Source organism: Prunus mume, linkage group LG6 (genome assembly GCF_029339155.1).
Source record: "Prunus mume cultivar Tortuosa linkage group LG6, ASM2933915v1, whole genome shotgun sequence".
Lineage (NCBI taxonomy): Eukaryota > Viridiplantae > Streptophyta > Magnoliopsida > Rosales > Rosaceae > Prunus > Prunus mume.
Window position 1 is genome coordinate 17,733,668 of NC_142703.1, and position 12,824 is coordinate 17,746,491.

At 35.0% G+C, this 12,824-nt stretch overlaps 2 protein-coding genes across 2 annotated transcripts; both read right to left on the minus strand.

Moving 5' to 3' along the window:
• Positions 1–1,187: 1,187 nt before the first annotated feature.
• On the minus strand, positions 1,188–3,666 carry LOC148916294 (uncharacterized). Its single transcript, XM_089055099.1, has 3 exons — positions 2,457–3,666; positions 1,517–2,230; positions 1,188–1,429 (listed from the first exon to the last, which is right to left on the minus strand). The coding sequence occupies exons 1-3, from the start codon at positions 3,664–3,666 to the stop codon at positions 1,188–1,190; spliced, it is 2,166 nt and encodes a 721-aa protein (XP_088911225.1).
• Positions 3,667–5,947: 2,281 nt separating this feature from the next.
• Positions 5,948–9,868, minus strand: LOC148916295 (cyclic nucleotide-gated ion channel 1-like). The gene is made up of 7 exons (XM_089054531.1): positions 9,538–9,868; positions 8,954–9,419; positions 8,631–8,834; positions 8,145–8,434; positions 7,905–8,019; positions 6,801–7,055; positions 5,948–6,624 (listed from the first exon to the last, which is right to left on the minus strand). Exons 1-7 carry the CDS (start codon positions 9,657–9,659, stop codon positions 6,088–6,090), a joined length of 1,989 nt encoding a protein of 662 aa, XP_088910657.1. The 5' UTR covers positions 9,660–9,868; the 3' UTR covers positions 5,948–6,087.
• Between the last annotated feature and the right edge of the window lie 2,956 nt (positions 9,869–12,824).

The following is a 12,824-nucleotide window of genomic DNA, read 5'->3' on the forward strand; positions in this document are numbered from 1 at the left end:
CACTAAATTTAAAGGAAACTAAGCACATACTTGACTATGATGCAGGTTGAGACAGCAAATATATTCCTTTGTCTTCTTAAGGAATGTGCTGCAGTATCACTAAAAACAAAACTCATCTAAATTCCTGATTTTGATGCCAAGAAGCCGAGAGGGCTTAATGAAGCTTCAGCTAGAATGATAACAAAAATACTTGCCAGCAACGAACTTACACCAGAATATGCTCAGACAATGAAGTATCTGATTTGTCATGATACTATTGACTTCAAGCTGACTGAGAACAGAGAATGTCCCCAACAAGCAAACAATTCGTAAGTTACGCAATAACAGTGAAATTTTCATCCTATTCAACTAAAATAATACTGAAATAACTCCTGCATGCGTATCTCTATTATGCAGCAATGATTGTGGCGTCTTTGTCATGAACTTCATGAAGCAGCTTTCTAAAGACCAACAAATAGAATCAAATTTCAACAAAGAAAAAGTCTGGCAAATAAGAAAAGAAGTCCTCATAAAAATTATGAGCAATGAAAGAAGTTGGATTTCCATCAAAGAAAGAGAAGAGAGAAATGCAAAAGAATGAAGTTGTAATTAAATATTTTGCCAAAATTCTTGCTTATATTGTAGTTTCTTAGGACTTGTGTAGGTTTAGAACATTGAAGTAAAGTGATTTTCAAATTCAAGTTATGTACTTATTCAAAAACCAGTTTATTTACGTGAAGTAACGGTGTATGTAACCTGAAATAATGGTCTCCATAGCACTAAAACAACTAAAAAGGTGAACTACAACAAATAACAACGCACTCTCAATACAATGTTAATGCTATTTGATAGAAATAAATTGTTAATACCATATCATAGAACTATCTTTCAATTTCAACAATGGCATGAACAGTGAGCATTAAATAGTGTTCGTTCATTTATAGATTATTCAAACAGCAGTAATGCTTAATTCATATCGAACTTCAAAGCCGAAATTTGCAAAATACCAAAAATGGTAAATATGATGTATTAATACTAAAAATTCAAAATATATTCATATGCAGTGACTGCTATTTCACCGTATTAACAACTTGCATATCAATTTCTATTCCTTTCAACTATGATTGTCAGTAATCAATCACATAGCACTTTAACTAGTTAAAAACTAACTATTCTTATTCAAGTTTTTGTACTCCAGAACCTTTACATCAAATAGGAACCTTGCAAGTCCTCATATTATGACGATCACAAGAACCGCATCTCTTGCACTTCACCTGCCTTTTAGGTTCACTGCTTGACTTGAAGCGCTTTGTCGGAGGTCGTCCCGGAGGCTTTCTTGTATGAGGAGATAGAAGAAAAACATCTCCAGGAGGAGGCTTCTCAATATCAGGTATGAGAAATATAGGGGTTGCATAAGTAGCCCTATAAAAGTCTGCCTTGTAATACTCATCTACAAAGTTGTACAAACATAACCCGGAATGTTGGATAACTTAAATCGCATGCTGACACGGAAACCCAAGCAATTGCCACTGATAACAGGAGCAAAACCTCTCGTCCAAATTGACCATAACACTCAAATCAGCATGAACTTCAAAAACAGATTCATTCGCGCGACATATCCTCCAATGACGACCCTTTGCAGCTAAATTCTTCAACTCATCCTCAATAACAGGACACAAAACACTACTCCATTTCTCGGATGCAAGCTTCCTCCTAGAAATCATCTCCATCATTTTGATCCTAACAGTGTCAATCATCTCATAAATTGGAAGCCTACGCACATTCTTAACCCATGAATTAAACGACTCGGACAAGGCATTACTAACCTCCCCATACCTCTTTTCCGGAAAAAATGCATTAACAAAATTTTGGACAAGGAGATCAGCCAAAAACTTATCAATTATTTTTGAACCCCAATCATCTCTTAATTTTTTCAACGTATCTTGATATTCCTCAACAGTCGGTGCATACAACAACTTACAAAAAAGCCATAAAATATTATCCTTGAAAGAGGAACCAACAGCATACGGATACTTCTTTTTCAAGTTCTCTTTCAAATGATATAGACAAAAACCATGGGGAGAAGCAGGAAAAACAATCATAACAGCATCGATAATAGCACCATTCCTATCAGAAATGAATGTAAGTTGCCTACCTTCATCCACCAAGACTTCAGATATCCTTTGCAGAAACCACCTCCAATTATCCACAGTTTCACCGGATACAATTGCAAATGCAAAATGGAATACTTCTACAAGAAACAAAGAACTATATTAGTTAGTTTGAACTATAACAGTGTTACCACATGAAGCAGAGTAAAACTACAATGCATAAAAATACTCAGATGCATGGTATGAACAGTATAGAAACTGTTCATACCACTCAATGGAAGTCAACAACTACAGCATTTACATTTGCATAACTACACTGTTCATACCACTCAATGGAGTCACAACTACAGCATTTACATTACATACCTTTATTTCCATTCTTTGCAGTAGCTCCTAGAAGAGTACCCTTGTACTTGTTTGTGACGAAAGTACCATCAATGAACAACATAGGCCTACACCACCGAAAACCATCAATAGAGGCCTTAAAACATATAAAGATCCGCTGAAAACGAGAACCATCCTCGCCACAGTTAAGCACACAATGAGATCCGACATTGCTGGCCTTCAAAACATTCACATACCAAGGCAGGTGAGCATAAGACAACTCCTCATAACCATGCAAATCCTTAGTAGCCGACTCCTTCCCATACCACGCAACATGATAAGGGATATCCAATCCATAATTCTCCTTCAAATCAGTAATCAGCTCAATAGGCCTTACCAAAGGATTGCTACGAACCTTATCTTTGACAATTGAAGACACCAAACGAGACCCCATTGCCTTATTTCTCTTCTCACGGATCAAACCACTGCAACTATGTGCATTATTTAAGTTCTTAATATAAAAAAATCCATTTACATTCGACTTAACAACATGCACATGCCACTCACAGCCATTTGATTCCTTCTTAGCACACACAGCAGTAACAAGACGAGACTCATTTTTCAAATATTTCATCTTAAAACCATTCTCAATCGAGTACTTAGCCAACTTATCACGGAATTCACAAACTCCACCCTCAAACTTCTGACCCTCATGAGTAATATAACCCTCCCAATCAGTAGACAAATACTTACGACATCCACAACTACCATATTTGCCTAAATATTCATTTCCATACTCACTGCTAATACCATCAAAATCCATAATCAAACAAGAAGAAGAAGTTGCACTTGAATCAACAATACTACCAGTTTGAATTGAATATTTACATGTATCCTTATCTTGTGCAAAACTGTAATTGTTAGGAACAGCCTCCAACAAAAAAGGAGAATCAATTATGTTCGTATTAACAGTTTGAACATAATTCACTACAGCCTTATCCCTAACAACAATGTGAATTAATTGATCCTTCGTCAGTCCACATACCATAAACATGATTTTCAAATCATCATCCAATTCCAATAAATAATTGGAGCAATCCGTAAAAGAGTACCTCAACTCAAACTGACCTAACTTCAGCTTGAACCTACTACACAACTCGTTGGACAGCCAATCAAAAGTAGTAGTTGAAGACAAAATAAGCATTAAAGTTCCAGCACCATAGGTGTACTTTGCCACTCTCGAATCATCCATATCTATACAAAAAAACAACAAACAAAACAAAAATGACTACTAGCAATAACAGTGGATGCCGAGTATTAACAGTGAATTATAGTCGACTCAAAAACCAATAGTGCATAAACAGAAAAAACACGAATATACTCAGATTCAACTGAAAAAATCTCAATTAATATGAAAACCAAATCGAATATCACAAAATTTTCACCACACTTCAAATCAAAACACAAGAGCAAATCCACAATCAAAACGAATCTGAAATCAATCCAAATTATAAACAAAAAGAAATGAAAATCTAATCAGCAACTTAATTAATCGAACATGAAATCACCAAAAATCAGACTACAATATAATCGAATCCTCAAAAAACGAATATGAATTCACAAGAAAAAATCGAATACCTCAAAATCGAAGATCACAGATCGCACCAAGCTCCAATAGAGTCTCTTGCAGCGCAATATCAATCCAAAAATTACCAAATCAAACAACAAAGAACAAAAAAATTGAAGCAATAGAACTCCAATCTACACCATACTGAGCTCAGAAGAATCCAAAAAGAAGATCTGAAACCACATCATACTGAGCTTCGTTCGAAGAGGTGAACGAAGCTTGCTTCGCTCAAGAACCGAACGGCTTGTTTGGAATATTCGATCCACGAGGCTGCCAAACAAGTTTCATGAGGTCACTAACGTAAATTTTCAGAAATTCCTATTCTAGCTGGCGAATTTTGGGCCTGTTTCAAAGAATTCAGACCAAAAGGTCAAAACTATAATCTAACATAGAAAATAAATCCAAAAATTGACAGCTGTTGGTTTTTGGTTTATTTTGGATGTGTTTATATGTTTTAAATAGTCTAGGGTATTATTATAGTTTAATGTCTAGAATTGGGTGTTTCACTAATTTTGTATATTATATTAGGTAAATTTTACTTTACTACCCGCAAATTTCTCGAAATTCTGACTTTACTACATAAAGTTTTTCTCTTCTCATTGTCATCCTCAACGTTTACTTTTACTATCAGTTTCATACTTCCATTAATATTTTGGGATATTTTAGAAAAATCCAAAGGAGAGAAATATTTGTAAAAAAGGCCCTTATTTCTTTTTGGATTTTCTAAGGAATCTTTTACATTTGCAAAGTGTTCTCCTTCATATCTGAGGAATTTTGGAAATTTTTTTAATAATTTTTTTAAGGTCATGAGTTCATACTCTCTAATTTCCGTATAAAAAAATAATATTAATATTGATTGAAATATATAATACAAATTTATAAATAAACCCAATCCTAAACATGTATTTATAAAAAAAAACCCAAGTACTATTTAAACATAGAAACACACCCAAAATCAACTTCAAAGTCAACTTTTTGGATGTGTTTATAAATGAGTGTTGAGTGTGTGTAATGATGAGTTTTGGGTGTGTTTATAAAGTGTTTTGGGTGTTGGATTTTTTTATAATTTCAACCTCCATTTTGGGTGTTTTAGTGAAACTCCCAATATATAACTCAAGTAGAGACTTCTAGGAAACTTCTATGGATCTTTTGAACAGAACACTTCCGCCATTCACATAAGTATCCGCATCCAATAACCAATAGACAGGTGGCAACCTATTTTGCCTCAAATTAAAATATTAAATGCATTTTTAGTAAACAATCTGCTCCTCCTTTGTTATCTCCGGCATCACTCTCTCTCTCCCCCATTCCTCTCTCCAGTCACTTCTCCTCCATCACCATGTATTGATTTCCCTCATTGTTTTAATATTTTTTATATTTTTTATTGAGTAATTCATTAGTGAATAATTTTGGAAAATTTGGAAGAGAGATATTGGGTTGGCTTCGGTTTCGTCGAGGAACAATGAAGGTGCACAGTTTGGGGGAAAAGCTTTCATTTGCGTGAGTCTCTCTCCTTCATGTACGAGGAATTTCTCTGAGGTCTGAGCCATCCTTATCACAAACTATTAATTATCCCCTTCAATCTTTAGTTTGAATCTGAGGGACGGTGTAAGGTGGGACCCTTCAAATTTATCTGGTCTCATTCTAATTTTTTTTATGAGTGGTGATTTCCCCACTCTTTTTTCTCCTATTTTATCCACTTACACTCCTTTTTTATAACTAAAAAAAAAGTGTAAGTGGATAAAATAGGAATGGGGAAATCATTGCCCTTTTTTATTTATAAACTTTTAATAGTTTCATTTTACTGTCGCGTTACATGAGTTGTACTCTCATACATATATAACTCATAATAATTTCCGTACTTTCTAATACAATCATTTAAAAAAAAAAAATCCAAGTCTAAAAATAATGATAAAAAAAAATACATTAATTAAGTAATACAAATTTGCATATGTCGTTACACTCAAGTTCAAACCCCCGCTATATACATTAGTGTAGTTTAAGGAAAAATGACTCGATACATATAAAGAACCAAACAATGTCTTTCTACCGTCCTTCAAGTGGACCGGATGAGTCATAATAGTCAGACCTCCTCGATGGAGCTGAGAGGGTTCGGTTCATAGCCCTCCTTGTATCATGGCGACGCCAGTTGGTTTGTATAAGATTTGCAGAGAGATGTACCGGCATCCGAGCATCCGTGCTAAAATGCCTCCCGAATTTAGACGCTATAATCTTCAAGTCATTGGCCATGAGTGCAAATGCTTCAACTTTTGTGAGGGACTTGACAAATCTTGTGGAGATTGGTAAGTCTGAAAGCGGGGAGAATGTTGATGCCCAGGTTAGAAGTTCTTCTCCATAAAAATCACCTTTGGCAAGACACTTGGTGGTTGAAGAACCTCCACTACTTGTTCCAGCACCATTATTAGTTGTGTAGGTCAACACAATGCCTTGAGTGATGAGGAGCATTTTAACAAGTGGTTCACCCTCTCCAATTATATAGTTGTCTTCTGTATAGCTCATTGGCTTAAGATTGTCAAAGATTTCTATCAACACTTGATCGTCCATAACTCGAAGCATTGGCACCTAATTTTAGATGTTAATTAAGAAACTTAAACAGTACATGTTAAACGAAGAAAAACTAAACTACGAATTATAAAATTAATAAGAAAAGAGACGACTATTTTGGAATTCCAGTAACATCTCCCTTTACTAATTAGAATAACGAAAAATTAAACGCTTTGGAGATAAAGGGAACTTACTTTCTTCATCATAGGCCAGCAAAGATGTCGCTTAATAAATCTCTTTTGTTCCAAGGGAAGAATAGAGAGGATATTCTCCACATGAACATCTTTGTTTTGTTCAAGTTGTTTGTGCACCTTTTGCATGATCGGCGCCTTCACATTCTTAGGGATGTCATTTTCAGATAACCAGAATTGTACCTCTAGGTCTTTCATTTTCAACTGCCGTATAATTCTCATCTTGGCTGATGTTCTAGTTACCAACTCCATACATATCTGTTACACGACAATCATGAGTTCTTTTAACCCTAATTTCCATGTCAACACCATCTAGCTTTGCTAATGACTGTTGACGTGAGTCTCCTAATTAATCAAGGAGATTTATTTCTTTGATTAATTAAGGGATTTACTTTCCTATTCTATATAGTTGACAAATCATTGTATAATTAGGAGATACTATCCTAATTGATTACTATATCTATTTTCTTATAAAGCACTCATATAAACTCCTATATATATATATATATATATATATATCTCCTTATGGAGAAAAATAAAACTTAACCCAAAGTATTCAAATCATATTCATATTCTGGCAATGACCATCTAGTCTCTATGTAAATTTTTTTAAATATAAAAAATATCACCATCTAGCTTTATTAAGCCAAAATAATTGTTTGATGAACTCCAAGATTGAGATCCTTACAACAAAACTCCAATACTAAGTTAATTGAGAGAGACATTATGTACTTTTTTTATTTATCAGAAAGACGTTATGTAATGAATGTTTTAATTTAGAAGTTATGGTCAACATGGTCTAGTCTAGTGGAAGAGAGTCTTGATTTGCATATTAGAGGTTTTTCGAACCTCCTTTGCATCTTAGTTGTTTGTGTGTGAAAAATCATTGTTCCCTCCCCTGTAGTTTAAACTATCACTTGTACTAAAAAATATATATATAAAAAATTCTGTCTTTTTGAAACGAAGAGTTAATTATTTTGTATAATCCAAGGAGTGAATGCATGACCAAGCTTTATGGCTGTGATATACAATTGGAGATGGGTTTTCATTTTGAGGAGCTTTAAGCTTAAAAGGGAAGATAAAATTATATTTAGACTTAGCACCAACCTTCAAATTTGTAGTGAGGTATAGTAGAACCAGGAGCAAGCCACTTAGAGAAATAAAAATGGCAAAGATGTTTTCCCATGTATAGTTACTCGTCTGGAGGTTTTGCCCGAGAGAACTGCAGAATCGAAAGAGAGGAAATATATAAAATATAATATCTTAATTAGCACTTAAATTCAATGTAAATTTATTCCTTTTAAAAAATTATTTAAATAGCCAAGGAATGCAAAATTATGTTCAAACCTTAGATTTCGCAAGCCCCACCAGAAACAATGAAAGAATTTTTTTGGTAAATTTGTTGACTCCAACACACCAGACTGAACAGCCTCAACAAACATACCAAAATCGAAGGATGTTGCATTAGCATTGTGTGGATTTATAGAGCATAAGTCGTCCAGAAATGTGATGTTTCTGATTGTACGACCATTGCAGTAAAAGGTAGTAAGTTCACATCCATTGTTGTTTCGACATGCATTTTGCCAGCAAGCCGTCTCCCGCTGGATAGCTAAAAAGTACCAAAAAGCTCCAAATACCTAAAAACATCAAGAAGTAAATTAGTAAACGAACTTTTGAGAAAAAGTCATATGAAAATAATGTTTCTTGTTCATAAATGGCTGACAGGATTGATTAATTTGAGAACTTGGTTTCCAGCCAAGAAATCCAACCAAAACTTGGTAATTAAGTGGAGCATCACTTGAGATAAATTAATATATGAAGATTGAAACTTACATGACTAGCAAGGATGTACAAAAAGAAACTGAATGCGCCTTTAAATAAAATCCATATCTTAGTCTCTCTAGCAGGAGTCTTGTTGAGTTTTGTACACAATAAGTAGATGCGAAGAACTCGTGGTACATATTGCAATAGAGCAAGAAAAGCCAAAAACTTCATCGTATTCAAAGAACTAGAGTCCATGAAGATAAGGATCACTGCCTGGACACAATACAATGGATTAAGCCAACAGTTAATTTAGCTTATATTCAAATATCCTAATTTCAAATACAAAAATTAGTTGAAAAAGAGAGATTGGTCCTAAAACAATTTACTCATACCTGTGGAATGGGGAGAACAGCTAAAAGGTCAATTAAGATGTGTGATGAGATCCTCCAAATCCTGTTAGCCAATGCCAAAGCATCTTCAACTAATATGGTTCCTTTTGTCAAAACTATGGTATGAAGATATGATCTCCCCATGACCCTAAATGTTGGAACTTTAGGTTCGATATAAATTTGAATAACAATGTTCACTACATAAAATAGATCCATTGTCGATCGTAGTGAAATAACCGCTCCCTTCAAACTTTTGTCCAATCCAATGCACTGCGTATCTTTGTTGACAATAGGAATATAAAAGAATAAAGGATCTATTAAGACCCCAAATACACATGATGCAAAAAATGGCCCCTTCCACTTTGGAAGAAATGGCCGAACTCGATAAAAAATGCTCTGCACTATTTTTCGCCATTTTCTACTTGATCTATGCCCTTCATTTACAGTAGAAGATTCCTCAACTGCCCAACTGAAGACACATCATAAACAACATATCAAAATCAGGTACTATAAATATAGATAAATAAAGCCCTAATTAACTTTTCTATGATATAATATGGACCCACGCGTTCTTTCGTTTTTATTACCTTCGCAGTGTCAATTCTCTTGGTGCACTATGTTCTACAATGCTGAAAAAGATACAACAAACAAATGTTGATGCACAAAATTGGATAAAAGAGGGGAAAATTAAACGATATCGCCCATCCATATTATAACACGGATCAACAAAATTAAGGTAGCAATTAGTACAAAGGAAGAACTAGCATCTGCCTTGTCTATTGTGAGAAAAGAAACTTCAAGAGAGGCATTGAATAAGAAGACAATCAGATCATACATAATATTGGCTTCTGAAATAGGATCAGATTAAAATAACAATAACATGGGATCAGATTGTTTCAGTACAATTTTATTTCTTTAAATTAAAAAAAGATGAGAAATTAAGAAATAATATAATTAGAAGGGTAGAAGAAACTAACTTCACAGCTGTCTCTTGGCATTAATAATAGCCCCCCCCCTGCAATATAGAGAATCGAAAACTTAATTAATTTTACAATAATAACAAATATATATTATATAATTTTAATCTAGATTCTAGTCTGTGTAAAATGTGGGCGGATATGTGCTTCAGAATACCTGATCATCCGTTTAATATTTTGCAAAATGAGTGATTCGACAGAGAGGGAGCTGAAGTTAGACACAAAGAGATGGGAAAATTCATGCATGAACAGAACAAAATATATATAGCTAGTCTACAAGGGAAGACCTTGGGAGGGCTAGCTAGCCACGTTCCTCAACTTTTCTAGGAAACTTCATAGTATAATTCGTGAATTCTCTACTTGACTTCAGTGAATTGGTTGTCAAGTCAATCACGCTGACCTTCACGGGTAGTTAGGCGTTCTGAATTTGAGAAACGTGAAGAAATCTCCATTCGTGCGGGACGTCTGAAAATATAAAACATATGTGGAATGCAAAGAAATGTCCACATTAGAAAGTTAAATTCCTTTCAAAAGTTTATATGGACTTGAATTGTTATCCGAAACATTTTTTTCACCTTCTCACATCCTTAATATCAAAATGGAATTAAAAACGGAATTATGAATCTCACAAATAGCACAAATGAGTGGGTACTTGGAGAGGGGGAGGTGGAAGCAAGGTCTGATTAAAATTATTATTTGTTGGATGGGGTCTACGTGGGTATTAAATAAAAAGAAAATTTCATCCAGACCATAGTCAACAAGGGAAGACGTGATCGTAAGAGGGGTAGCTATGTTATGTTCCTTTTATCTTCTAGGAATCTTCATAGTATATAATATATATTCTCTATTTTCCTTTAAATTCCTACGAAACTTCATATTGTCGGCAAGTATTCTTCCCACCGCGGAATTGGATACGTCTGTCTTCATGATCAATGCGTCATCATGCGTCATCATGTGATGAGATCTTTCAAATCCTGTTAGCCATTGCCAAAGCATCTTCAACTAATATGGTTCCTTTTGTCAAAACTATGGTATGGAGATATGATCTCCCCATGACCCTAAATGTTGGAACTTTAGGTTCGATATAAATTTGAATAACAATGTTCACTACATAAAATAGATCCATTGTCGATCGTAGTGAAATAACCGCTCCCTTCAAACTGTTGTCCAACCCGATGCACTTCGTATCCTTGACGATAGGAATAAAAAATAATAAAGGATCTATTAAGACCCCAAATACACATGATGCCAAAAATGCCCTCTTCCACTTTGAAAGAAATGACCGACCTCGATAAAAAATGCTCTCTACTATTGTTGGCCATCCTCTCCTTGGTCTATAACCTTCATCTACAATCGCAGATTCCTCAACTGCCCAACTGAAAACACATCATAAACAACATATCAAAATCAGGTACTACAAATATATTAAATTTTCTATGATATAAGGTTCTTTATGGATCCATGTGTTCGTTGGTTTTTCTTACCTTCGTAGTGACAATTCTCTTGGTGCAGTAAGTCCTACGATGCTGAAAAAGATATAACAATCAAATGTTGATGCACAGAATTGGATCAAAAAGGGAGAAAAATAAACGATATAGTCCACTTATATTATAACACGTCACGTGTATACGCATATTAAACCAATAAGATTAAGGCAATAATTAGTACAAAGTAAAGAACTAGCATCTGCCTTGTCTAGTGTGAGAGAGCCTTTACATAGGCAACAGAAATTGGGCCTCTATTATGAGCCCTTTTTTTTTTTTATCCAACCAAAAAAGAAGAAACTTCAAGAGAGTCATTGAATAAGAAGACAATCAGATCATATATAATAGCCACATCAACTAATAAAATAAATTAAAAGAATAGGCCAAATTGTAACAATGATCCTGGACTATACCCAAACTTTACTTTTCGTCCCTCACATTATTTTGTTGTTACCGTTGTACTTTAATTAGATATCATGTTGCATCATTAGTCTTTTCGTCAATTTAATTTTCTGTTAAAATTAAGGGCAAATTGGGAAATTCATAATATTTCTCTCTCTCTCTCTCTCTCTCCCCGATGATTTCTTCTTCCCCAACCCCAGACCCACGAATCCACTTCCCGATGATTTCTTCTTCCCACACCCACGAACCAGAACCCTCTACCCTAGCTCGCAAGCCCAGCACCCATGAACCCGAAACCCCAGCCCCATCCTCCACCCCAGATCCGATCAGAGAAGCAGAGGCATCTTTTCTATTGCTTCTGGATTTGTGAAGAGAAATTGGTTCAATCGTTAAAGGAGGCTGAAATGATGGTTCATAATGACATTCTTCCCAAATTAATAGTCTGCCATTGAACAAATTGCAAAAGCCTTATCATTGAACAAATAAAAGTCCCAAGAACGGAAAACCATCAAAAGAATTTCTCTCTCCCGCAGCCCTCCACTTTCTTGTTTACTTTGGATTTGCTAGCTTCTTGGTCAGGTGTATTGATATGCTAAGAGAAGTTGGTCACTTCCTATAGCTATGTGTTTATGTATTGGCGAATCTGTAGCTATGGGTTTGTGTTGGGGGTTAATCATTTCTCTCTCTTTGCTTCAGGTTGGGGTTTTAATTCAAGGTTGAGTTCGTTGGGGGAAGAGAAATTGGGGGAAGAAATTTGGGTGGGTGAAGAAATTGATGGGGGGAGAAGAAATCTGGGTGAGAAATCGTTGGGGGAAGAAATTGGGGCTGGAGAGAGAGAGGGAGAGAGATTTAATTTAATTTTATAAGGCATTTTTGCCCATGCGAAGAAGTACTTGTCATTGCCATGTCATCATTTTTAACGAAAAAGTTGACAGAGACGACGGAAAGGACGCTTGTTGAAACTAGATGCATAATTAAAGTACCACGATAACAACAAAACAATATGAGGGA